We start from the raw sequence: 25,035 nt of genomic DNA on the forward strand, positions 1-25,035 counted from the left end.
TACATATGTATGTATGTATGTGTACATACTGCAGATACGTAGGCTATATCATGCTAGTTAGAAGGCAGGAAATAAAAAATTCTAATGTCTCAATTTGTACTTGAGGCACTTTCTCTTTTAGATAGCATAAGTACCTATCATCATATACACATGCAGTATTGTTTATACTCTGTAGTGCCCAAAGAATAAATATGAGAAAGAAGAAATGAATTTTTAAAATCCTAGTATTTATTAAAACAAATGAAACTCTTCATGATTTGTTGTATAAGCCTCTTAAAGGGCAGCATAATAACCTGCGTCTGAAATATGTAGATTTGTTTTATCTGATTGAATGTACTGAAACTGATCTTCCAAGCCATTACATGTCAGGAAAATGTCAGAGCTAACTAAAAGAAAAATTAACATGTGGCATACACAACCTAGAGATGCTCATGTGCACCATGGAGCAAGAATCTGCATTCGAATACGATGGGTGCGTTTGTGTGTATATGCCACCATGGGAAGATATTCCGTTTATGCAACTTCACAAATATGTAGGTTAAAATGAAGGTTTGAGTGCAGTTTGGTCTGCTTAGATCAGTTCTGTTCATGTCTGCTAGATTCATTTCACCATTCGGAAGCTGAGGTTTTCAAAAGCAAACATCTCTTGTTTATCCATTCATGCAAGTTTTTGTGATGTTACCTAGTGCTGTAGCACTTGAATACCTCCCACAGAGTTGAAAAACAAATCCTCAGAACGGTAGCTGGCATCATAACAGTTCAGCCTACTTCCATCGGACTAGTTGTGGCAGCATTTTTTGGGTTTTCAATCTTTCAGTCTACTTTTCTTCCTCTCTGATGCTTTTTTCCCATCACTCTCTTTCCTTGAGTTCATCTGTTTGTTTTCACCCATCCTCCATAGCTAATTTTAGTTGCAGTTGTGAGAAAGCTAAATCAAATGACTGCGTGTTACACTACAATATTTACATGTTTTTAAACAAACAAAAGGGAGAACTTTTTTGGGGAATGACTAAACACTGAAATACTTTGCTGCAGGATGCTGTGGAGGCCAATAGTACACATGCATTTAAGAAGGGATTAACCAAATTAATAGAAAATAGAGCTCGCAGTGACTGTAAACACAGCGGTACAGGTGTGACCTCCAGTTCAGGAAGCTTTTCAGCTCTCTGGGGGCTGCACATAATGACACAAATAGCTTTATTGTTTATTTGTTTCTTGTACTGTTTACCCTAAACAACTGTTATCACCCCTCCACTTTCCTAGGGCTCAATATGAGGGGTTTTGGACCTTTATTCTCACATCATCATTGTGACGATGCTCAATATTAAATTATTCTAGCATTTCTTTTTGCTGCTGAGAAATTTGTGTCTTCCACTCATCTACCAAAGTCATGGGTAAATGACTAAAGCAATCTTGGATATATGATGAAGTACTAGATCCCTGTGATCAAGTCACTAGTATAAAGGACACAGTTCTCCAGTCAGGTATCGAGTGGAGGAAGGCAGACATCCTAGTCCTCATCTCTTCTGCTTCCTCCTCTGAAAAACCTTCGTGTCAAATAAAGGAGCTTTTTGGTACTATTTTGACACAACCCTTGATCAGTCTTCCCACAATAAGGTATGCAACCTAAAGAGGTTGGAATGAGCTGCAGTTTCATAGCATGTCCCTTCTGTCCTTCCTTCTCTCACCTCTAAAACAAATTTATTGAAGAACAGTCACTGGAAATGCCTATTTAACATACGAACATTAGGGTCTGTGAACAGTAGGATTACTGCTTGCAAAATGTGTACCTCACTGTCTGTGGTGTTTAATATACAGTTATGGAAACAATATACGGTAAACTGTAAAAATTGTTGAGGTTAGAAAGCGTTACCTCAGTGGCCTGCATCTTCACAGTAGCTAAGCAAGGAGATATGTTGCATAGAATATTACATACCTCCTTTTGGTATCTGTGAGAGTTAACTGACATTTACTTTTTTTTTGCTCAAGTTTTGTTTTGGGTACTTAATCTTTTGATATTATGAGGCCTCATCATCTGACAAGCCTCCCCAGTCCAAAGGCAAGAATGTTTCCCTCTTATAAAAAGAGACACAGAAACTGTTTCTCTAAGAGGATAGAGCCATAATGGCAGATTTCTGGAAATCTAGTAGGGCCCTGGGGGACAGCTAGGGATATTGGTGGTATGTATACATTTCTGTGCAGGCAGTATTCCCTACTATGCAGTGCAATCCAGTTAAATATAGATGTAGCATTAACAGCCTGTGGCCCTAGGTTGTTCTTTGTGTTTCTCTTTCATTGTTTCTGCAACCCATTTGCCCTTGGACAGGAAAGATTTTCAAAAACATTTGTTCAAATGTCACAAGCTTATTACCAATGTTATCCAATTATTTATGTAGAAGCTTTCATAATCCATTACTTTTCCCATAGAAGCTTATTGTATTTACATGGCAAGAAACTGGACTTGCCTGGCGAGTGCCATTTTAAATCAGTTTCTTCTCAATGACAGAAGCTTGCAGACATTCTAGTTTTGGCTTAATAGCTTACTTGCATTCTTGATAAATGAACTTCTGACTGTTTAAGCTAGAGAAAAACAAGCCATTTAAAATCTAGCTTAATTAAACTAGTTAAAAGTAATTTGGGCTGCACTGATAATGTTTGTATCAAACAGCCCTGGGACAATGAGAATGGTTCTCCCATTGCCTGTGCCAGTGTTGGGTCCCTGACTTACATGCTTATATGGCTGTGCACAAGCATAACTGACTAAAAAGTCAGGCTCTCTGTTTTGGGAAACTGCTTCTTTGTTTCATGTTGCACTTTTGTTTCTGGTGCTTGAATTATTTTTTCATTTCGTAATACTGAGGTTTGTGTCACTGTATGGAAACTACAATGGTTGCTTCCCACAAAAATCCACCTCAGACTCCACTATAACTGCCTTTGTCCTTTGAGAAGTTGAACCTAAATACATGTCTAAGTGACAGACTGAATTTTGTGTCTATAGTGATATACAGGATGTCTTTTATACCTAGGAATATTCACTAGGATGGAATTAGGTAAATTACTTTGCTGCAGAGGCATAGCTTGCTTTAAATTCACCAGATTTGGCTGCTGTCACAGTTTTGTTTGGCTGGTCTGGCTCTCTACTTGAACAAGAACTGTATTTTTTACGATAAACAAGCAGGAAAGAAAATACAAAGAACCCCTACAGATCTGAGCGCATCTCCTCTCCTTTTCTCCTGTTCTCAGTCCAGCTCCCTCCAAACCGCCTTTTACAAGCTTCCCCATTAGCCCTTCCTTGCACTTCTTGACAGAGGTACCCTGCTGCATGTACTACTCTTTCTTGTCCTCCAAAAGCAGGTGAATTTCGTATGCATACATTTTCACTCACATCTACTTGTAGAGATGCAGAGTGCCCAGGATGAGAAGTTCCTTCTACCTCACCTTGGTGTCTGCAGCACAACCCAACAACATGTCATGAGAGAAGTGAAACCCTGCTTGCTCTACCAGTTGTTCTCATCTGGTGTTTGTCATTACTGATGTAATCCAGGATAAATGCTAAGAACTAATTATTGATACTTGGAAGCTGCAGGCCAGCAACATTGATTAAGCACTGCAAAATAAACAAACCAGCTTCTAGAAATCGGGGCAATGATTTGAAAAGAAACTGTTGCCCTGGCTGTGTCCTGTTATTGGAAGAAAAAGAGGCATGAGAGGAAAATATGTTTTATTTTTTAGTAACACAGGCAACAACTGCCTGCATTTGATAATGTTTTTAATCTAGCCTCCAAGACCGCCTGCAAGCCCGGGAAGATTTGTTACCTAGTTTGAAACAATTGGTATGTTGTTCATCTGTCATGGTTTATGACAAAGTGTGAGCTGAGCACAAAGAAGCCCCTATTCTGTTATCCAAGGCATGAGATAACTTCATAAAAATTTCTTTTGGAAGAACTGACCTAGGAAATATTTTCATTCAAGGCAAGAACAAATTTAAAGCATCATGAGATTAGTCCTATTGAGACTGCAGAAAGGATTTAGAGATCTGACATAGGGTGAAAATGAGTAGCTGAGTAAATCCAAATACAGTTTGGTAGCTAAAGTTCAAATAGTCAAAGGTGTCCCGTTACGACAAAAAAGGACATTTAGGACAAAAGAAGAGTGAATAAATTTGACCTGTGAGTAAAAATGTGTTCTACCCCCCTAGTACTTAAATCTAAATCAAGAATATAACAACAAAATAAGCTAAGAAGACAATGAACAATTTCAGTACAGAGGCTATAGCTAGTACTGGAAACTCCACATTCCCAAGCACAAGTGCCACCACCCCACCCCTGTGCAATTACAAAGTCTGCTCATGGCAAAGTGTCACTCAACACCACAAAAAGCAAGTGGAGAATTAGTAACACTGCAACGACACATGACAAAGCCGAACAAGCTTATAAGTGTCACTGAAACAGATCAACCCTTTATGGTACAAAGGCGACCGGTTCAGGGGCCTTTGAGAGACCAACAGTTATTGTAGTGATGCTTTTGAAATGGAGGGCTTTCTGCAGGATCCAGTGGGTAATCACATACCTTGTATGGAACAAGTTATTGCAATTTAAGAATAAAGAACTTGATCCTGCTCCCAATGATGTCAATAGGAAAGCATGACTTACAACATGAGTCCAGAGTGTAGAAATGTTGTTTCACAAATGAGGACTGACCTCACCCTTTCATATGTGGTTTTCTGAAGATTCTTGGGTTTGGGACTATAGTATGTCTTTAGTTTATTACAAATGTTCACCAGAATGCATTTATTAAAAGTCTGGTGAATGACGTCTACCCAACGTCAGTATTCTTGATTTCAAGAGATGCTACCATTTTTTAATAGATTATGTGTGTTTCTTGGTAATGAGCTTACAAAATAGGAAACAATTTTTGTCCTGTTAAACCTTAAGGCTAATGGAGCAGCTTTACAGGGAAAAAAACCAAACCAATCCGAACCAAACAAAGCCCAACAGCTAGCTTTATGCCACTATACACTGGGCAATTGTGCATGCTGTGCAGGGGCACTTCCCAAGCCCACACCTGTAATGGTGTGTAACACAGATAGTCGCTCTTACTGGGATTGGTAGCACTGAATCAGAATAGAAAATGGTTTTGGAAATGTCTCCATCGTCAGCAGCATAACCTATGCATGCTTTAAGGGTTGAAGTGATATCCCAGGTTGTTTTATATACAGATGGGTAAATAAATTTTACATAGCAAAGCGATCTATTAAATAATGCATTAATGACTTTTAACAAGCTTTTGGTATCGTCAAACTGTCAGTCAACATTTAAACTCAAATATGTAACTTGAGGTGTTTAAAGTTGTTGCAGAGTGTTAAACCGTTAGAAGTGACACTCATCCATCTCCAGTGACTACCTCAGACCTCATCACAAAGGAATTGTTTTGAAAAGTTCCTCCCAAATTATGGTCATAACCCCAGTGGTCATACAGATGGTTTGCAGTAGTTAGGGAAATAAAACTGCCAGCAGTATTTTCACAAAATAAACCTTATTGTGTCTTCTGTAATTCCAATAGATCTTTGTCAACCTTGGGAGAAAGGCAACTGGGAATCTCACAGTTTCTTTACATTTTATTCTGTGGTCTCATGAGTGACATGTATTTTCCATGGCAGAATTAATGTGTAGTCAATTAAAACATGTTGGACACTATTATTAATCTTCACAAACCCAGATGAACACTGTGAATGATGTAAATAATGAACACCAGCCTCCTGCTCTATGATATCACAACCTTGTGTCATTTCTGAATAATCCCATTTTATGCAGTAGTTTCATCTCATGTCTATTGTTCTTTGGTTTTTGCCACTACCATTTCTCTTGGCCACCACTATGCGTTACTCTTTCAGATTTATTTTTCCGTGGATAAAACCTCCTGGTTGTAAAGATAAGACATTTGAGCTGTTCATGTTGGTTTTTTGGGGGGAAAAAACCACAACAGCCTCAGTGAGTCATGTTTGCTTATACACTAGAACATATACACACTCCTAAAAAAAATGGAAGCTACATACAGAGATACATAATTTGCCTGTAAAAGTGAGAAAACACTTTCTGTTGAATGAAAACATACATCTAAACCCAGCTGTATTTGAAATTTCATTGACCGGCAGTATTAGTGTGTGCCAAGCCAAAGTGGATTCATTATTTCTTTTCTGTAGATGTAAAAATTATTAGTGCATTTGTAAAACCCTAAAATTTCAGAATCTTAACAGTGCCAGCTTTTGCTAGATACCTGAAACTTTATTGATGCATTGCAGGTTGTCTTTGTCAGCTGGTGTAAAAGCTTCTGGGACTGTGGGCTTGTGGCACTGGATGATGTATCACTGAGCCTGGGAAGCTGCCAGGCTGCTGGTAAGACCGTGAATATTTGTTGTCCAACAGCTGTTACCCTTTTTAGTAGGAGATCATCGCATACCTTCATTTTCCAAGCCTAGCCTACAGCTTCCCTCATCCCACTGTGGTTTCTTTTATTTTTCCAATTACTATTGCATAAGTCTTATTTTTGCAATAGCATACATAACAGCAAGGACTAGCTTTTTTTTTCACAGGGGTGCCACCTGACTCCTAATTAACTTCACTGTCTGTGGTGTGGTTGAATATAGGGGAGTGTTTCTTTGGGGGCATTACAATTTAAAACAAAACAAAACCAAACCCAAAACACTCCAGCTGAGGGGAAAGTTGTTTTCAAATGGCTTTCAGGAAACCAGGAGTGGACCCAAAAGCAATATTTTCGAAACACAGCATTATTCTTTTTGGTCCAGAAGTGCAGTTGTGCAAGGCCAAGACACAGTCCCTTATCTGAGCTGCTGTTCTTTAATGAAGACAGATAAAACAAGTCCAACTCTTCCTCCAGGAGTGGGAGGAACTGAATGTTTTTGAGCAAGACTTTAACCTCTGACGTGCACAGGCAAACGTCTCTGAAGTCACCCAAACTCCCTCTTCTGGGGCTTTTTGAGATTTGACAATGCAACAGTCGTATCCTAATTTGGAAACCATTCTCATGAGACAGGCACAATCTATTATCCCATTCTTCTTTGGAATAAAGCCATGCCTTTGAAATGGTGATGAGGCTGATCTTCCATGCCATTTATATTCCTGTGTAATGATAACTTTTTAATGACCTCTTTTGATTGGATTGCATGCGTTCAGGCAGCTAGCCATTACAGAAAAGAGAGAAGTCACATGTACAAAACAAGATGCCATTTTTCTAAAGTGTTTCTGACAGTTGCCTGTCTTGCCTTTCTCTGGTTCCTGAGTACTTTGAAAAGGAACCAAAGGTGCAGAACTGATACTTAGTCGAATAGTCATACCAGAAGTTGTTGCTGATAGCAGGAAAAAAAATGCCTGAAAAATGCCCCAAAGCATGTGAGGCATCGAGGCTTCCTCCTTTCCAAAATGTGAAAGCAGCTCAGCGTGTCCACTCATGAACTACAAATCCGGATTAGAGCAGAAGAGCTGACAGAGGCTTCCTGGCAAGCACCTGAATTTTCAACTTTCTCTCATCTGCATCATCTAATAGAACTGAAAAAATGAAAATAGTCCAGTAATTGTGGCTCTGTGGTCTGTTATATGTGGTATTAGAATCTGGTGCCAAGGGAACATAAGAGAGCTAAATGTGGCATTTGATTTCAGATCACAGAAACTCCCATTTTTGACAAGACTCATATAATATGCAAGTTATACATGCTGGAGCTCATTAAACTGCTTGGGATGCCACAGCAGTGAAGAAAATTACATTGGTAGAGCCCATTGTGGAGTAACAGCTATGATGAGATAATAAACTCCATGAGATATTTTAAGAAATATTAGTACATGTTAGTGAGCCAGACTAGGGCACAGATTTCCCCAAAGCTGTGAAGAAAATGAAATTAGATTTTGTATATCAGTTTGAAGCTATCTTTTATAAGCTTGTGAGTACTGTAAGTATTGCTAGGTAGATATAAATAATGTCAGCAGGTGAGTGAATGCAATACATTGCTTGTGTAATCCCTCCATATATGGAGAGATTGTCTAATGTATTTGCAGTTTAAACAATGTCCTCTCCTTTTAGATCTATTGCTGCCAAATCCTGGAGAATGTACTTTTGAAAAAGATGAGTGTGTGTTTACCCAGAAGAAGAGAGGTCGTGGTAGCTGGCACAGGAGGAGGGGTCCAACTCCCACTTCTTACACTGGACCGAAAGGAGACCACACTACTGGGGTAGGTGAGTTAAGCTCAACGTCGAACTTTCAGAACAGAGATTTGTAGTTAATCGAAAATACCTTGAAATTATAACCTTTTATAGAACAGAGATGGTTTTTACTGTTTTGTTCAGAGCAGCTATTAATCAAATGAAGTAAACACATTTCTTAGGGACCCCCACATTGTTTTGAGAATGTGATGTTTAATCTGAATTACCTGCAGACCAAGGGTAATTCAGTCTTCATGTCCTAAAGTAGCCCTTTACTTTGGGAGAAAAAGGACAGGTTGACTCTCCAGAACCCACAAAAAAGCCTTCTTCCAAACCCCTATCTTACCTGAGCATTCCCTGAAACTAAAAGGCAAACAAGTGGTTGGGAGCTCTTCTGCTTCAACACCTTCCTCAGAAGAAAACACGGGTAATAAAAGGGATCCCAAAGATTGCTCCATGACCTCATGTGTATCATTTAAAGTATTTAGGCAAGCAAGGCCTCTGTTAGCATGAGTGAGTGCACACAAAACTGCATCAGAATTGCCCCCACCAGCAGCTGGTGACTTCTGGAGATGATGAACGGCACCACTGTGTTGAGTGCTCTTGTTCCTGCAGAGGAGGACCTCAGTAACAACGCCACTGACTTCAGGAAAAGGGGTGAAACTGCCCTAAGGCTGTGAAGTGTAAATGCTTACATCTGTTTGAAAAAGGCTGTTGGGGCCTTTGGATTTGCCCCCCTTCACAGTGGTTAGTATCCATTTGACATTATCTCCTGGTAATATTTCTGTAACAGCTGCATCCTGAGCAAGGTATGGAAATTAGCTAGAGAAATGTATTATAAATTCATGGTGTGTGGAACTGTATAGCCAACATCCTACATGTGGAATTTAGAATGCAGATGGGAATGTTTCTCTTTGGCTTGAAATTTCAGATCACCAAGAAATTATGTTCTTCCATTGTTAATTGTAAACAGGACTGATTCTGGGTAGAAATATGAATAGCCTTCAGATATAAGTTTTAAAGCTAAAACTTCCTCTATGTGTTATGAAATAAAAATGAGAAACATTACTTAGAAATCTGTCCATATTCTGAACAGATCTGTTGGCTAAGTTATCCAAGTGGAAAATGTAGGCAATCTACAAGTCAAGAACATTTTCCAGATGATACCTTTATACTGTGGAATGAATTTCAAAAGGGAATATTGAAATCTTTGTCCCTTTTCCATTTAAAAATTAGATGACATTAGAGTGAATCAGATGACATACTGTAAGTCTTTGTTATCCATGCTGTCCAGTTCTTTTTCATCAACTAGACATGTGATAACCAGCTGTAAAATAAATGAGAATTTTTCCTAACAGTTTTTAAAGTTAATTTGAGAAATTTTATTTGAAAATGTGGATGACACTTCTGGAGAGGCATCTGTAGGCCATCTCTGTATTGTCAGGCAGACTCCTCTTTTTCCACAAAATATAATCCAAAAGGAATATATCACATTAAAGTTGCTGGTTGTTTTGGTGGGTAACTGAAGTCAATTCTGTAAAAGGATTCAACATTCAGGCTTGTTTGAATTTTTTTCCTGGTTATTCCCTAGATAGTATGCTTTCCTTTTCCTCTTTAAAATACTCTGTATCCCAGCTCTTGTGTTTCCAAGGTCAATAACCCTCTCCTCTAGTAAGAGCAACACTTCAGAGTTTCTTGCTCAAGAAAAGGAATGGGCTGCTAGAACAATTTTCTTGATTTCTAAGGCAGAAACTGACTTTAGACCTAGTTTTGGTATATGTAGATCACTGAGTATCCTGAGATCTGAGGCTGATAGCTTGACTTCAGAGCTGGCGAAGCAAGAGGATCTTGTAAACCTCACCTGTGGCAACAATGTTTGTTCCTTATTTCACACACCTCATTGCAGCAACATGTGCTGAGAAATCTGTGGATTTGCATTCACAAAACCAAGAGCTGATCTAGTCTTTCCAAGTTTGTAGTATGATTCAGGCCTTAGAACTAAACGTGAGTTATTTTATTATACTGTATGTAGTATGAGCTGTAGGTTTTGATTTTTAACAAACTTCACAGCAAACATGAAAATCCTCGCAATGGCTTGCACCAGGTTTGGTATAAACAGTCTTGGAAATTCTCCAACACACTGTACAAAATGATACTGCACCCTTGCTCTCTACTGCTGCTCACCACCAAACTGGAAGCCGGGTTAGAGGGGTCATCTTCAGCATGGGTTTGTGTAGGTACTTGGACTCTGAACATCACGAGAGACACTCCGAGAATCCACTGGCAGCTCTTGCTGCTCTCAGCTTTAAAGCTGCCGTAAAATCTGAGCTCACTGCCTGCTGGCTGTACATCTCCAGACGCAGAACAGCGGCCACATGCAGCAGATGGGATGTGAGGATGTTCCTCAGCCTTCTCACACACCTGTTTGCTCCAGTTGGAAATAACCAAATGATGGATTGAGGGAAGGCATTAATTTGCCTGCCACCAATTAATGACTAATTTTTCCACAGATGAGAGTTCATGGCAATCTTTTGTTCATTCATGGATTCTAGAGAGTCTAGTTTTCCTCACGTCTTCACATCTCGATCACAGAAGGAAAAATACTATTGATGTCATATGTGATTTAAAGGAGATAGTTAATTTGCTTTGTGAATAGCATTAGCTCCAGCCATTGCCTAAACTGTACCCTCAGACATAGATGTAGCTGCCTCTGAAATCCAATTAGTTTACTACTGTCAGAGTGCATTCTTGGCTTAAGAACAGCTATGATTTTTTCTTACTTTATATTCCTTTCTGTTGCTATGTATCTTATCAGATATAAATGGGTTTTTAAGTGTTCTCATGTTAGAATTCACAAATATTACCATTATTACACTACACAATTGTTACAAGATCACAAATATAACAGTCTACAGTGTAAAAATCTTTATCAAAATAGCTTCAATCATAGTTTTTTCATATGAGCATGTTGAGCATAATGAGAGAATGTATTCTATGTTGCTATTATTTGCTTGTATATCTTTTTAAGGATACTACATGTATATAGAGGCATCCAACATGGTCTATGGACAGAGAGCATACCTAGTTTCAAGATCACTAAGAGGAACCTCTGGAAAACAGTGCTTGACATTTTTCTATCACATGTATGGAGCTGGGACTGGATTACTAAGTGTTTATCTGAAAAAGGAAGGTGATGATGAAGAGATTCCTTTGTGGAGGAGGACAGGGGAACAAAGCATCTCATGGCTAAGGGGACTGATAGAATATGAAAGTGATAGAAACTACCAGGTAAGAAAAAACAAACCAAAAGCAGTCAAAATGAAATACTGAACTGAATCAAAATTTTGGGTTGTGTTGGGGAGAAAAAAAACAAACAAAAAAAGTTAAAACACAGATAGCATTGAATGTACACCTAAACAAGTTGAAGTAACATCTAATTTCTTAAAAATGAAGGTAGGGAGGGAATTATTAAAGACACTAATAGTTTGCAAATATTACAATAGTTCATTAATTCAAAAGGGGTTGTTTTTTTTCAGTATTTAGATGTTGCTTTCCCATCATTTCAGTAGTGGTAGTTTTTATGTAGATCACTTGTACAATTTATTTTCCTTCAGCTGTTTAAAGCCATATAGAATTAATGTAACCACTAAGCTGTGACAGAACGTCTGCTGCTTGCAGGATGGTCTTTCTGCGGTGGCGTCAAAGGCAAGGGATGATGCAGAGCCAGAGCTCTGTCTTTGGTGTCCACACTGCTGTCATTTCAGTAATGCCAGAGACAAAGCCTGCTTCAGTTTCTCTGTCAAAGAGGAAACTGAAGTTGCTTTTGACTGAAACAGCATTGAGCACAAAACTGCACTGATCGCTAACCAAGATGTTGTGTGGGGTTTTTGTAATTGCTTTGCCTTACGAGCCTGGAAATGAATTAGGAAAAAGAAAAAAAAAAGGCTTTTTACTGACAAACAAATTCAGCTTCATCAGTAAGACTACGGGCAACACACAGCAACAAATTTGGGCTGAAAACAAGACCAAAATGCTGCATCACTAGGGTAATTTATCAGTGGTCTATAGCATACAGAAATGTCTTAACAAATAATGAGAAGAAATCTGCTTCCTTTGGCATAGCACACACCCAAATTCTCTGAGCAGGGCAATCAGTTGCCCTGGTGGAGCACAGAGGCTCCTTTCCAAAAGGCAGACTCTCAAGACAGCCGAGGTCCTTTAATATACTGCATGGGTATTAATTTTTTTTTTTAATCCTTCCTTGTGCAGGACTCATGAAAAGCTGTATCTTACCTTTACAGATTATTTTTGAGGCAATCCGTGGTGTGTCGATGAGAAGTGACACTGCTATTGATGATATTCTGTTCCAGGCAGGACCCTGTTTAGGTAAGTTTAAACATACTTTTTTCTCTCAGGAGACACCTGGCGATTCACAGTGCTTTGTGTAATTAGGCAGGTAGTACTTCCTCCTTTGAAACTTTACTGAATGGATCTAAATTTAGTATCATGTTGTTGGGTTAGTGCAGAATTTTCGTTTTCTAATAAGATGCCAGACCATCCTTAGAATCTGGAATATAACAGTAATGATGCAACAACACTTTTTAAAAACTATATGACAGTCCCACTTAAGTCCAGCATGGTAATTACATTGTGTCTTATGCATTCCTATGTATGATGAAAATACAAATAATTACAGTATTTCCCCGTTCTTTGTCTTCTAGAAGTGGAAGAAATTCAGTTCTCATCAGGCTATCCTGACAACTTAAACGAAATTGAGTATTGAATACAGTCTGCTGAAAGGAATGGAGTGCGTAGAACATTTGTATGTGAGAAACTGAGCAAACTGCCTGTTTTAAAATATGTTTTAAGTAAATACTGGACTGGTTTGAATGTCCACCGATATATAGGAAGAACTCACAGCACTCATGTTCCTTGCCTTTGCAATGAAATTATTGACTCAGGGCTTCTTAGACTGTTGGGGGATTATTTTTTTTAACACTTTTTTTTCTCTTTTGCATGAGGTAGCAGTTATTATATAAAGGCTTCTCATTTTGCACAGGTTATTCATTTTAATGCCTTTTTTTTTTTTTCTTTTTTTTACTTTTCTAGTATATAGGCAAAAAGAGGAAAGTAAAGGTGCACAATTAAAATCCAATATTGTGTTCTCTTAAATCTGCATTCAGTGAATGTTTTGTGTTGGGTACAGAATGGATTTTTGTTAAGGAAATCATAAACATTTTGAAATAATAAAGAAAATAGTATTAGCTACTAGTAATAACCTACAGGTTAAGTGCAATTATTCATTATGACAAATCTCTCTGGGAAACTCTGCTGACAATTTATTGTGGTTTTGTATTCTTTTACTATAGCAAGTATATTTGTTTTCCTTGCCAATAACAAACTCACTTCAAGTGTTTCAGTGTAATTCAGTGTAAGCTGCTGCCATTTTGAGCTATATGAAATGAAACACTTTGAAGCCATGTTTTCTAGCATACAAGTCTTGTGGTTTTTTACTAAGTCAGTTTGTACACTCACAGAGAATGTACTTACACTTTACCCAACCACAGATGCCTTGCACTTATACTAATAGGAAACTGAATTCACACAACTTGTTACTTTTTAAGATTTAATGTGTTTGTGTGTAAGGTTTTGTTTTGAAATTATGATAACTTCCTAATAAAATGTAACTTTGAAAATAATCTTATTGCTTTGGTCTAGATTTTATAGTTATCACTGTAATGAGAAACAACTGAACCTAATATAATAGCCTGCATTCAATATTTTGAATATGAAAAAAATGAAATGTGTGGGTTACATCACCTAAGCTGAAAGAAAGCAATCTGATCTGCTGCAGGAAGTTCCTGAGTTGAGCCATAGAAATTATTCATATAGCCATCACATTCAAGCTGTTACTGCAAGATGCAAACCCTGAAAAATGGAAATACCCTTTACTCCTTTTAGAACAAAGTATGCATTTTTCCCAATGTCCTATAAAGATCAACACCACTTGGGACAATCTAGCCCCTTGCATCTTTAGTAATTTTTCATTTTTGTGACACACACAAATAAAGAGATTGTTCAATTAAATACTCTCAGTAGTAACATGTTTATGTGACCACACAGATTGAAGCAGTTTATTACTTATAAGAGACTAAGCAAGAGGCAAAAGGAGATGACACCTTAACTGCCCATCATAGCTATCCACAGTTCCTGTTGGCAGCTGGTTATGGATGCATTGCCCTTGCTATTATTCTGAAAATGAAAGCCACCAGAAACACTGAACTGTTTTGTAAGAGTCAGTGTAGTTTTACAGTTGTTCTGTAAAGCTTATACTTTGGTATCAACATTCAGATCAAATTATCTAAGCAGCAGACAAGTGAAAATGAAGTAGTTGAAATCATCAGACTTGTCGGTTCTCCAAACTTCTCATGGGGCTTTTCTGTAAATGAAATGGATTCCTATCTCTTAACAATTTGTGGAACTCTGCTTCGCTCCATCAAAGTAATCCGATTTAGGCTGATAAGAACAAGGACATGAGCAAAATACTCTGCTCGCCACTGAACATTTGCCAGGGAACTCACTGGTATTATACAGTGGCTTTGTTGGTATCACTGGGGGTAGTACAGGGCGTTTCAAAAAGATGGACCCAATTTCAGAGACATAGTGGTTTCAAATTGGGTCCATCATTTTGAAACACCCTGTATTTATCGACAGCATGTGAAGCACTGTCCTGACAGAAAAAAGAAGCCTAAGTTCTCCTTCAGTAGGAAACAACAGCAGCTTTCCACGCAGGAATTAAAGAACAGATAAATTTAAAGCTAGCTTTCAGTTACTTTGGTGCTTGATAAATTAGTGGAAGAATGGCTGCAAAACATCTGAAAACTAGAGAAGGTGCATTAAGATTTCTCCTGGTAAGATAAAAAGCCTTCCATCAGCTCTGTCCAACTAGGAAACTCGCTGTGCAGCTAATTTCTGCCCTGGATCCATTTTTATTTACTATTTTTCTGTTTCTCACTGCTGCAGTAGCTGTACACAGACAATAGCACGGCAAAGAACACTTAAGACTCTGCTATACTGGGCCTGTATGAAAAATGATGTCTGAAAATTTGTTCAAAAGCTATTTTTTATTAAGCAAAACATTACCAACAAATAAATCAGCTAATATTCTAATTAACTAATGGACACACCACTCTTACTAATTTGCAGTGATACAATTTTGCACTCTTATTACGTAGGTATTACCACAAATCTTATGAATGATATACTTCCAATTTTATTATCCTTTCCCATCCACAACACATAATATTAAGGGGCATTTCTATGCTTCTTTATTCTTCTACACCGAGTCTTCTGGACATGGACCTGGTGGAGATTCCAGTGGGTTATCCAAAGTACTGGTGGGCTGGACATGCACGGCAACTTCTTTACAATCTGTGGACATCTGCACTCATACTGTTGGAACAGAAGTCCCCTTCATTCTTTAACTGAATTTAATTGTTGTTCCCCCATTTTTTCCCCTCTATCCAGAACAGGCTTTTCACTGCCCTTGTATCTCCTTTTATCTACCTAAATTTCCCCTCAAGGAAGCAACCTGCCTTAGATTATTTTTTCCTGTTGGTCCCAGCTCTGCTACATCCATATTCAAAAAGGTTGTTCTGACACCTTTACCATGGCAGTGTTGGTCTTTGCAGGGTATTACAGGAATTGTTGCTTGGATACCGGGGGCCTTGCAAAGCCTCCGCACCCCAAGGATCTGGTTCATATTGGAAAAACCTTGTCTTCCTTGTAAACTTTCTAGGACAAATCACTCCAGTTATGTGTTGATTCATTTAACTTGTTCCACTTAAGCACAAGCAGTTTCTTATATCTGACTTTCAAGGGCAAGTGTAGAGTCTTGCACCTGGGCAGGAACAACCCCAGGTTCCAGTAGAAGTTGGGGAACAACCTGCTGGAGAGCAGTGTAGGGGAAAGGCACCTGGGGGCCTGGTGGACAGCAGGATGACCATGAGCCAGCACTGGGCCCTTGTGGCCAAGAAAGCCAATGGCATCCTAGGGTGTATTAGAAGTGGGGTGGTTTGTAGGTCGAGGAATGTTCTTCCCCTCTACTCTGCCCTGGTGAGACCACATCTGGAATATTGTGTCCAGTTTTGGGCCCCTCAGTTCAAGAAGGACAGGGAACTGCTGGAGAGAGACCAGTGCACGGCAACAAGGATGATGAAAGGAGTGGAGCATCTCCCTTATGAGGATAGGCTGAGGGAGCTGGGGCTCTTTAGCTTGGAGGAGACTGAGGGGTGACCTCATTAATGTTTATAAATATGTAAAGGGTGAGTGTCATGAGGATGGAGCCAGGCTCTTCTCGGTGGCAAACAATGATAGGACAAGGGGCAATGGGTTCAAACTGGAACACAAGAGGTTCCACTTAAATATGAGAAGAAACTTCTTCCCAGTGAGGGTGACAGAACACTGGAACAGGCTGCCCAGGGAGGTTGTGGAGTCTCCTTCTCTGGAGACATTCAAAACTCACCTGGACGCCTTCCTGTGTAACCTCATCTAGGTGTTCCTGCTCCAGTAGGGGAATTGGACTGGATGATCTTTGGAGGTCCTTTCCAATCCCTGACATTCTGTGATTCTGTGACTTTCAGCAGCCTTAATCAGCCTTGTAGAAGCTTTGGCTGTTTATGAGGCCCTGTGCTGCAGCAGGAGCTCCTGCTCTGGGAGAAAAAAACACAAATGGTGTGGGAAGGTAAGGCAGCTGCAAGGGTGTTGGTGGCTGCCCTGCAGTCAAAATGCCAAAAATCTCACACAGGGTTTTGTGTAGGATAGCTTCTAAAGCAGAAGTGTCAAACTCATTTTCACCTGTGTAATTTCTACAGTCCTAAAGTTACATTTGGCCATTTGAAGGAAACCGTGAGGCTGACATGACCCCCGGTAGAAATGAGTTTGATATCCCTGTTCTAAAGGATATGTATCCTTCCTACAGATTTCCAGATCTCTGAAGGAATAAATGTCATTTATTCCTTCCCCCGTCATTTTTCTAAAAATTAAGAAAAAACCACGCTCTGACAGGCGCTGGAACATGAGGACAATTAATAGCTCGCCCGCCCGGACCCCAGTCCTGTCTCTACGAAGGAAGGGGTTTCCCGGGCAGGAACCCCCTCCGCAGCGCTGGCCGCCCGGCTCCTGGGCTGCGCTGCCCTCTGCCGGGAGCGCCGGCACCTCCGCCCGGCGGCCCGCCCAGCCCCCTCCCAGCCCACCCGGCAGGGGCTTCGCGCAGCGCGCTGGCGGCGGGCGCCGCTGCCGGCTGCCTCTCTTCCGAGGGGGAACGCGGCCGGCAATGCCGTCTTCAGGGGCGCGGCGCAGGCACCGGCGCTTTCCCTCAGCGCAGCACCCGGCCCTTCGCGCCCCGCGGGCAGGGGCCACTCCCGTGGGGCTGTGCAGCTGCCTCAGCACCGGGGAAACCGAAAGCAACACTAGAACCTCCCTCCCGGGTCAGCCTCACCACCCCGCTCTCCTCAGCCAACAGGCACTAGCGCGGCACCCAAAGAGCCAAAGAAAAGCTTCGTTGTGGGCTTAGTCCCGCCCCTTCACCCAATGAGCGCGCTGCTTTCCGGCTCGGCGTTTCCCGCTCGCCAATGAGGTCGAGGCGCGGGGCGCGTCCGCGCGGCGGGGATTGGGCGGGCTGAAGGCAGAAGATGGCGACGCCGGGGAGTAGGCAGCCTGTCGTTTGTCAGCGCGGCGGCAGCATCCCGCGGCCCCTGAGGAGCGCCGAGGCGCGCTCCCGCTTCATCGAGGGCTCCATCGTCAAGATCTTCATGGAGAACTTTCTGTGAGTGCGCGGTGGGCGCTTTCTCCTCCTAGGGACGGCGGCCAGCCGGCCGCCATTGGTCGCGGTGCGCCCGCGGGCGCTGGTCTGCGGTCTCCTGCCGCCCCGGGGGTCGGTGTCTGCCTTGGGCGGCCTCGGCTGCCTCCCGCCGCCCCGTGTTTAAGCGGGTGCGGGGCTGGAGAGATGGCGGTAAGTCAGGAGGCCCAAACGTGTAGCGGCGGGCTGGCGGGGCAGGGAGGCGCGCGCCGCGGCCGTTCCCTCCGGGGTGCGCGGAGCGGGGAGATCCCTCGGTTATCGGGGAGATCCCTCGGTTATCAGGAGCCCTTAGTAAGGCTGGAAGGACGAGTGCGTGAAACGGTTTTTCCGCGGCAGGTGGTCCCTCGCTCAGGGAGCGGGAAGGACCCGCTGTGTCCAGCTTCTGCCTACTGGGAATACCGTTTGAAACTATTATAGTTACCGGCAGAAGTTTTCAGGGCGTTTTCTTACGGCTGTTTTGCTGTCAGTTCCATGTCAGCCTTGAACACGGTTCTGTGTAGTTGACTGATCATGCTACATATGTCAAATGAAGCTTCAAAGATAGTAGTTTAAGCGTCAACACTAAGGGTTCTTTTACAGAAGTACATGGATTATGCTGATTTTTTTTAAGTGCCATAGTGTTTATAAGGTTCAAAAAAATATTGTGCTTTCCAGAACATATGACATCTGTGAAGTACGTCCAGGACCCAATTTGAACATGATTGTAGGTGCGAATGGAACGGGAAAGTCAAGCATTGTTTGTGCCATCTGCCTGGGACTGGCTGGAAAACCTTCTTTCATAGGGAGAGCTGATAAGGTAACTGTGACCTTTTATAGTTGTAATGTTTAATCTGAATTTCATTAAGAGACGTGTTCGGGGAGGTGGGAATACTGTCTTTCTTGATTTGTTTTATTTTTATAAAAAGTAAAGTGTCCAAATTGTAGAATAATCTGGTCCAGAGGCCATGCTTTTACCAAAGGGGTTTTGTCTTAGTTAACTGCTTGTTGTCTTGGCTGAATTATGAAATGGAAGTGCCTGAATTGTACTGGAACCTGAGTAGACTAGGTGTTATACTTGAAGATGTCTAAGCCTCTGCAGTGTTAGGAAAATGGCACCTAATGCATAAGTAACGTTTGATCAGAAATATCTACTAAGAGAGAAATTTTTTTAAAAGTCTAGCTTAAATTCCCAAGTATATAGAACTTGTAGAAATAACATGTCCTTGATGTGCCTGAGAATTTATGTAAAAGAATGGAGCAACCAATTTTTTTATTTAAATGGAAGTTGGATCTATTGGGGGTTGTTCTACTGTTTTCATTTTTTGCTCCCAAGAGATCATTTGTTGACATTATAGGAGGAAGTTTGTACTGTCAAATTTTTAAGTTTTGCTCTTGCTTTCTTGGATATTCTGATTGGATAGAACATATTTCAGTAGATCATGGAGCACTGAAGCTGAGTACCTAAATGATTGTACATATTCTTTGGTTGAAGCTCAGTATTGAGCAAGTGTAAATATGGAAAATTGACTGCATGGCAGCATTGTGTATTGGTATTTTTATTTGCTTTTCATGCTTATATGTTTTTATACTACTAGAGTTGGCAGTTCTATTAGTACAGATATTTGGCAATGTCTTTCATTTGTGTTGCCTTTGTTCCTCAAATTCTTGAGAACTTTTTCCTCCCTGTGGATCTGCTGATTATGTTTTGTTCACATTTGGAGGCTGAGATTGATGACAAATTGTTTACCTGGGGAGGAAGCTCTAATGCTGCTAGTTGATGATGAAGATAATTCTGTCTTCCTTTAATTTTTGTTTATAGACAGCCGAGATAAATTTTAGGTTTTAATTGTAAGTTCTTATGAAAATAACGCATTACAGCTACTCTATTATACAAATACATATTTTTGTTAGAGTTTACTTTTTAATACACTGTTACTTTGTAATAATTTCTGTAATTAATTTGTAGGTTGCTCTTTTTGTAAAGCAGGGGTGCTTGAAGGCTGTAGTAGAAATTGAACTGTAAGTAGTAAAATTGTATTTTCTCATGCATTTTTAGTTAGATTATTTTTGCATGCAGTCATTTACAAAGTTTTGAAAAAAAATCTGGTGTACAGATGTCTGGTTTTAAGCTTCAGATTTACTTTTTTTTTTTTTTTTTACTCAGACTTTCAAAATTTAAAAGTTAAATAATCATTGCACAAGAAATAAGCAATCATGACTGGTCTTGATTTTGCTTTCTGAAACATCTTGCCTTGTCTTGATGTACACAGAATGTATAGATAACTATTGATGTATATGATGTGTTTTGCTTTTGATTACATTTAAGGTTCAGATGATTCAGATACAGTCATTACTGCTATCATAACATAGTGGTTGGAAATTATTTTTAAAGAAGAAAAAAAAAACAAAAACAAAGTCTAAATTGTAAAACCAGATATTCTGCCTTCAATCTGTTATACTGATATACTGCTGGTATTTGGGATTCCTCTACATTCTTAGTGAAAGCATCATACACTGAAACAAAATAGAAGGGAAAGAAATAAGTAGATCTCACTAGTTTGGCTAATGCAGTCTTCCAGGTAAACTTCTACAAAACAAAGCAGCTGAAAATAATCTGGACTTACTCTGTAAAATTCTGATCAGTAAGCTTTGGTTACAGGGCAATATTATGTGTGCTTTTTTTACAACTAAAGAGAGACTATCCTAATAGAGTTCCTAAATGGGTGTTGGTTTTGTAGTGGTCTTAACATGATGCTGCAATAGCACATGTGGTTTTGATGAGCCTTAACCTGATCTGTTTGCCTGAACTAAATAGAACACAGAGCAAATCAACCGATTCAGAGCATGAGTTGATTTGTTTAACAGTTGGCCACCCTGATCAAGAGCATTGTATTAAGGAAAAAAGATATACTGGAATGGGCCTTTGAAAAAATCCTGTCCACTTTCATTCTTTTGTGAGTGATCGAGAAAGACATTCTTTGGAGACTGGCCAAGCAATGGGTCAGGAGGTAGACTCTGTGATTGTTTCAACATAGACGCATCCCGATGTTACTTGAAAGTCCAAAGAGAGTCTTGCAGTATGTGAAGACTGAGCATTGTTATTGTAGTGGTTGCAATGCAATTCAGTCCTTTGTCTGATGGGTAGAAAATATTTAAAGGCAACATCCAGGGTGAGAGAGCAATGATGCAGAAGATCGCTTTTTGACAGGAATTTTAAAATATGAATTCTGTAAGCATGCACCATTTTGGTTGAATCTGGATTGTTACTAAAATAAAGAATTATAGTAGTAAAAAGTCCTTAATTTGATTTAAAAAAAGAGCATGGCTTTGTAGGTCTTTTGAAGGAGATTTGGTATATTAAAATAAGGTAATGGATACTTGTGAGGAAATAATCATATAGTCTTCAAGAAGTAGTTTCATATCTTTATGGCACTTACTCCAAACACTGGAAGCTGTTGAATTATTTGCTTCTGCTTTGACCTCTACTTTTAAGTCTCCTAAGGTGCGCAGCCTCCAAACTGTTATGAGTCCTTATTCTCCATCTTTGACAGTATGCTGACTGATCAGGCACTAGACAATTTCTAAACCAAAATGGTGAACAAAATTTCAATAATCTATTACTATCTCATTGCTCATTTGTTACTGATGCATCTTAACCAGAGGAAGTTTTTGAAGATGAGCTAGAGAACTAAATGGACAACTGGTACATCTTTGCTGTTCTTTAAAAGCAGAAAATGAAAAGAAATTAGTATTTTTCTTACTGTATGATACTATTTTTGTTCCAAAATGGAGTATATATACACAGCTCACTGATGTGGTTCTGTACACTGAAGTTTTTTTACTTTAAAGGCATAGCATTATTATGTACTCCTGCATACCAATTTTAAAACTTACTAAATGTCATATAAAAACCTTATGCTTTTATATGTACTATTCACATCTCTGACAACTTTTAAATAGTTCATACATTCAGCATGACAATGTAATTTATGTGAATAACTTTCTTTGAGTTAAGATTTGCAGATATTCTCCATGTTTTCCATGTGTGATTAATTCAGCATTGAAATACTGGATGTTTTCTGAAGCATAAAATGTGGATCTGTTGCTACTGTCCAGTTTATTTATATTAAATATTTAGATATCTGAAAGTTTTAGCATCATAATGCTAACGTACTTTGACGTTTGTTAATCTTTGCATATTCTCAGAAGTGTAAACACTTCTTTTTATTAACCAGGTTTAAGCCACCTGAAAATATCATTATAACACGTGAGATTCATGTGGTGAATAACTCATCAGCATGGTTTATCAACAAAAAGCCAACAACCCTGAAAACAGTAGAAGAGCAGATTGCAGCCTTAAACATCCAGGTGGACAATTTGTGCCAGTTTCTTCCTCAGGTATGAATGAATTTTGAAAGACAGTGAATACAAATGCAGTTCTTGTTTTCAGAGGGTTTTGTTGCTCCTTAGATTTTGTAGCCCTTCATCAGTTTAATGAGACAACTTAAAGAATGAGGTAGCTGTACTGGTGTTATGGTGAAAGAAGGAAGGAACTGTATGACCATTTAAGGCTCACTAATTGGATGAATATGTACTTGCTGTCAGTTGAGACTGAAAGGAAAGCTGCTGGTCAACACTAGCAGTAGTATCTCTCTGGGCTGTGTGTGCTGCTGTAGGAATGTTCTTAACAAATCTGTAGGGAAATTTTTAAAAGGTCTTTAGATTTAGCACTGTCTCTGTATTTTTACCTCCATGGTTCCTGTACTTCTGCATCCCTGACTTTCCCAGTCAATCCTTGTATGAACTTTTCTTGGGTTGTATCCAGTCAGTTCCTCAGGATTTGATCCTGTACTTGGTAAGTGAAGGGAAGTTGTATGCATTTCTTTATCTGAAAAACAGAAAGCAGTCCTGCTAAATGACTCTACAGTTGCAACAGAGATTGCCAGTAGAGCCTTCTTGGTAACGTTTGTGGCTCAACAGTTCCTTGAGCTTAAATAGAGTGGGACTTAAAGATGTTTAGAATCAAATCATGTAAGTATAAAATAATCCTGAAGGGAAATATCTCCTAAAGGAGAGAGAAGATTAAAGAGTGCTGTGAGTAGTTACTGTATCTGAATCCATGCTCAGGCATGTCAGGATTTCTGTGCAGATAACTAAGGTGCCTCACAATTGCACCTTAAAAAAAGGTTACAGTGTGTTGCTTCCTAGGACCTTTCCAGTTCATGTGATTCATCAGGGATGGTAATACGAGGAAACCTTATCTGAGCGTAGACAATCATGGGTTTATTCCTCTATTCAAGGAGAAATGCATTAAAGAAGACATGCTGAAAAACATTAAAATTTCAAAAGCTAATATTGTGGAAACAAATATTCTGGTGTTTTTTCATTTATATATTCACAATATTTTTTTATAGAGTAGAACTTTCTGCATACTCTACCAACATAACTCTTGTATTTAAAACAGCTTTTTTTTTCTTTAGTACATAAATATCAGTTCAGTTACTATTATTGTGTTGAAAGTTTTGGTTTATTTGCTCTCTGCCACTGTAGCAGTGACAAGCACACCTTTCATTCCAGTCTTTCTTGGCTTTGAGCTGTTCCTCTGCTTTAGACAGCAGCAATGCTTCTTGATACCCTTGGCTGCCAGCCTTAATATGAACTTCTACATTGCCTAACTTTTGGGTTAACCATAGCTTTTATACTGGGAGGTGTAGCCTCAGCAGGGTGAGAACAGATTTAAGAATACAGTGGAATAAAACCTTTACTTGTCTGTACTAAACTGTCTTTTTCAGAAGAATGATAACCAGTTAAAAATAACGAACCAACTGATGTTGCAAAAGCTGGCAAACAACCAAGAACAGCTAAGGTTTAAGCTTAAATAATTCCAGAACAGCTCCAAAAAAAAAATGGATGAAATCTTACAAATATTTAGGAGTGTTTGTTTGCTACTCTGAGATGGTTGTCCTATGCTTAGCTTAACTATGCCAGAGCTGTCTCATAGAACTGTAATTCAGGTGATGTTCATGACAAGTAAGTTGTGGTATTTAAATCCTATGTTATTGTATTGCACTATTCTAACTAATACTGTATTTTTGTATTTTTTTTTTTGTTTTCTAGGACAAAGTTGGAGAATTTGCAAAACTGAGTAAGATCGAGTTGCTTGAAGCCACCGAAAAATCTATTGGTTCTCCAGAAATATACCAATATCACTGTGAACTGAAGAACTTCAGAGAAAAGGAAAGAGAACTGGAGGTACACTTGCACGTTTTGGAAACAGAGTGCAGTGACTGTAGGGAAATCAGCATAATAAAACTTAGCCTGAGATATTGTGGAATTAGGGGTGGTATTTGTTTACAAAGTCTGCGGTAAGTTGATTTTAGCAAATCATGTTCATCTCTCAGTATTTATTGACTCTGACACTCACATGCTTGTAAGCATGAAGACGCGTGTGCAAGTATTAATATTCTGGACACAGAGAACAGGAGATGCCTTTTGTCAAGTACTCATCACTTCTCTGTGATTCTTGACTTGCAATAACTTTTCTGGACAGATCTTTTACGCGTTTTAGAAATCATGAGCTGTCATAGGGTTGTCTTTTGCTTCAGTCTTGCTGACTTCAGCTTCCATAAATTGTGGACAAGATTGTTGCCTGCTACCTATTTTTCCTGGAGTATTAACAAAGAGGAAAAGAAAGTGTATATGCAATAAGCTGAAACTTGTTGCTGTCCTGGTGTTAGGATACAGGGTCTTTCCCTGACAGTCACTTGTGCTGTGATCTTAACAGAGCACAGCTTAGTGATCTTTGCAGGAGTAATGTACTTCCTCCTGTTACTACTGGGAATGTTGCTTTCGGAACAGTGTCTGTCATTACCCATACAGGCCATTCTTTTAATCTTCTGTTCTGCTATTTCTTCTTGTGCTTGCACACATATATGCATTTCGACTCATGCATGCTACGTTTACAAAACTTAACATTTCTGTTA

General features: G+C 39.6%; 2 protein-coding genes across 3 annotated transcripts in view; both read left to right on the forward strand.

Moving 5' to 3' along the window:
• The window catches only part of MAMDC2 (MAM domain containing 2), a 64,669-nt gene extending 50,756 nt beyond the window's left edge, over nucleotides 1–13,913 (forward strand). The window contains exons 10-14 of one of the 2 annotated variants that reach the window (XR_010468973.1): nucleotides 6,302–6,395; nucleotides 8,095–8,243; nucleotides 11,243–11,502; nucleotides 12,516–12,600; nucleotides 12,936–13,913. Coding sequence is in view for 1 of the 2 variants with exons in the window: in XM_065045963.1 (XP_064902035.1) it covers nucleotides 6,302–6,395; nucleotides 8,095–8,247; nucleotides 11,243–11,502; nucleotides 12,516–12,600; nucleotides 12,936–12,997 (654 nt within the window). In the remaining variant the exon portion in view is untranslated. Of the gene's footprint in view, nucleotides 1–6,301; nucleotides 6,396–8,094; nucleotides 8,248–11,242; nucleotides 11,503–12,515; nucleotides 12,601–12,935 lie in introns of both variants that reach the window. The other variant, XM_065045963.1, reaches the window with a different exon arrangement.
• Nucleotides 13,914–17,849: 3,936 nt separating this feature from the next.
• Nucleotides 17,850–25,035, forward strand: part of SMC5 (structural maintenance of chromosomes 5) — a 43,356-nt gene continuing 36,170 nt past the window's right edge. Inside the window, exons 1-5 of the mRNA XM_065045962.1 lie at nucleotides 17,850–18,040; nucleotides 18,728–18,869; nucleotides 20,019–20,071; nucleotides 22,288–22,450; nucleotides 24,170–24,304. Of these exons, the coding sequence (XP_064902034.1) occupies nucleotides 17,907–18,040; nucleotides 18,728–18,869; nucleotides 20,019–20,071; nucleotides 22,288–22,450; nucleotides 24,170–24,304 (627 nt within the window). The 5' untranslated portion in view covers nucleotides 17,850–17,906. The remainder of the gene's footprint in view (nucleotides 18,041–18,727; nucleotides 18,870–20,018; nucleotides 20,072–22,287; nucleotides 22,451–24,169; nucleotides 24,305–25,035) is intronic.

Source organism: Columba livia, chromosome Z (genome assembly GCF_036013475.1).
Source record: "Columba livia isolate bColLiv1 breed racing homer chromosome Z, bColLiv1.pat.W.v2, whole genome shotgun sequence".
Lineage (NCBI taxonomy): Eukaryota > Metazoa > Chordata > Aves > Columbiformes > Columbidae > Columba > Columba livia.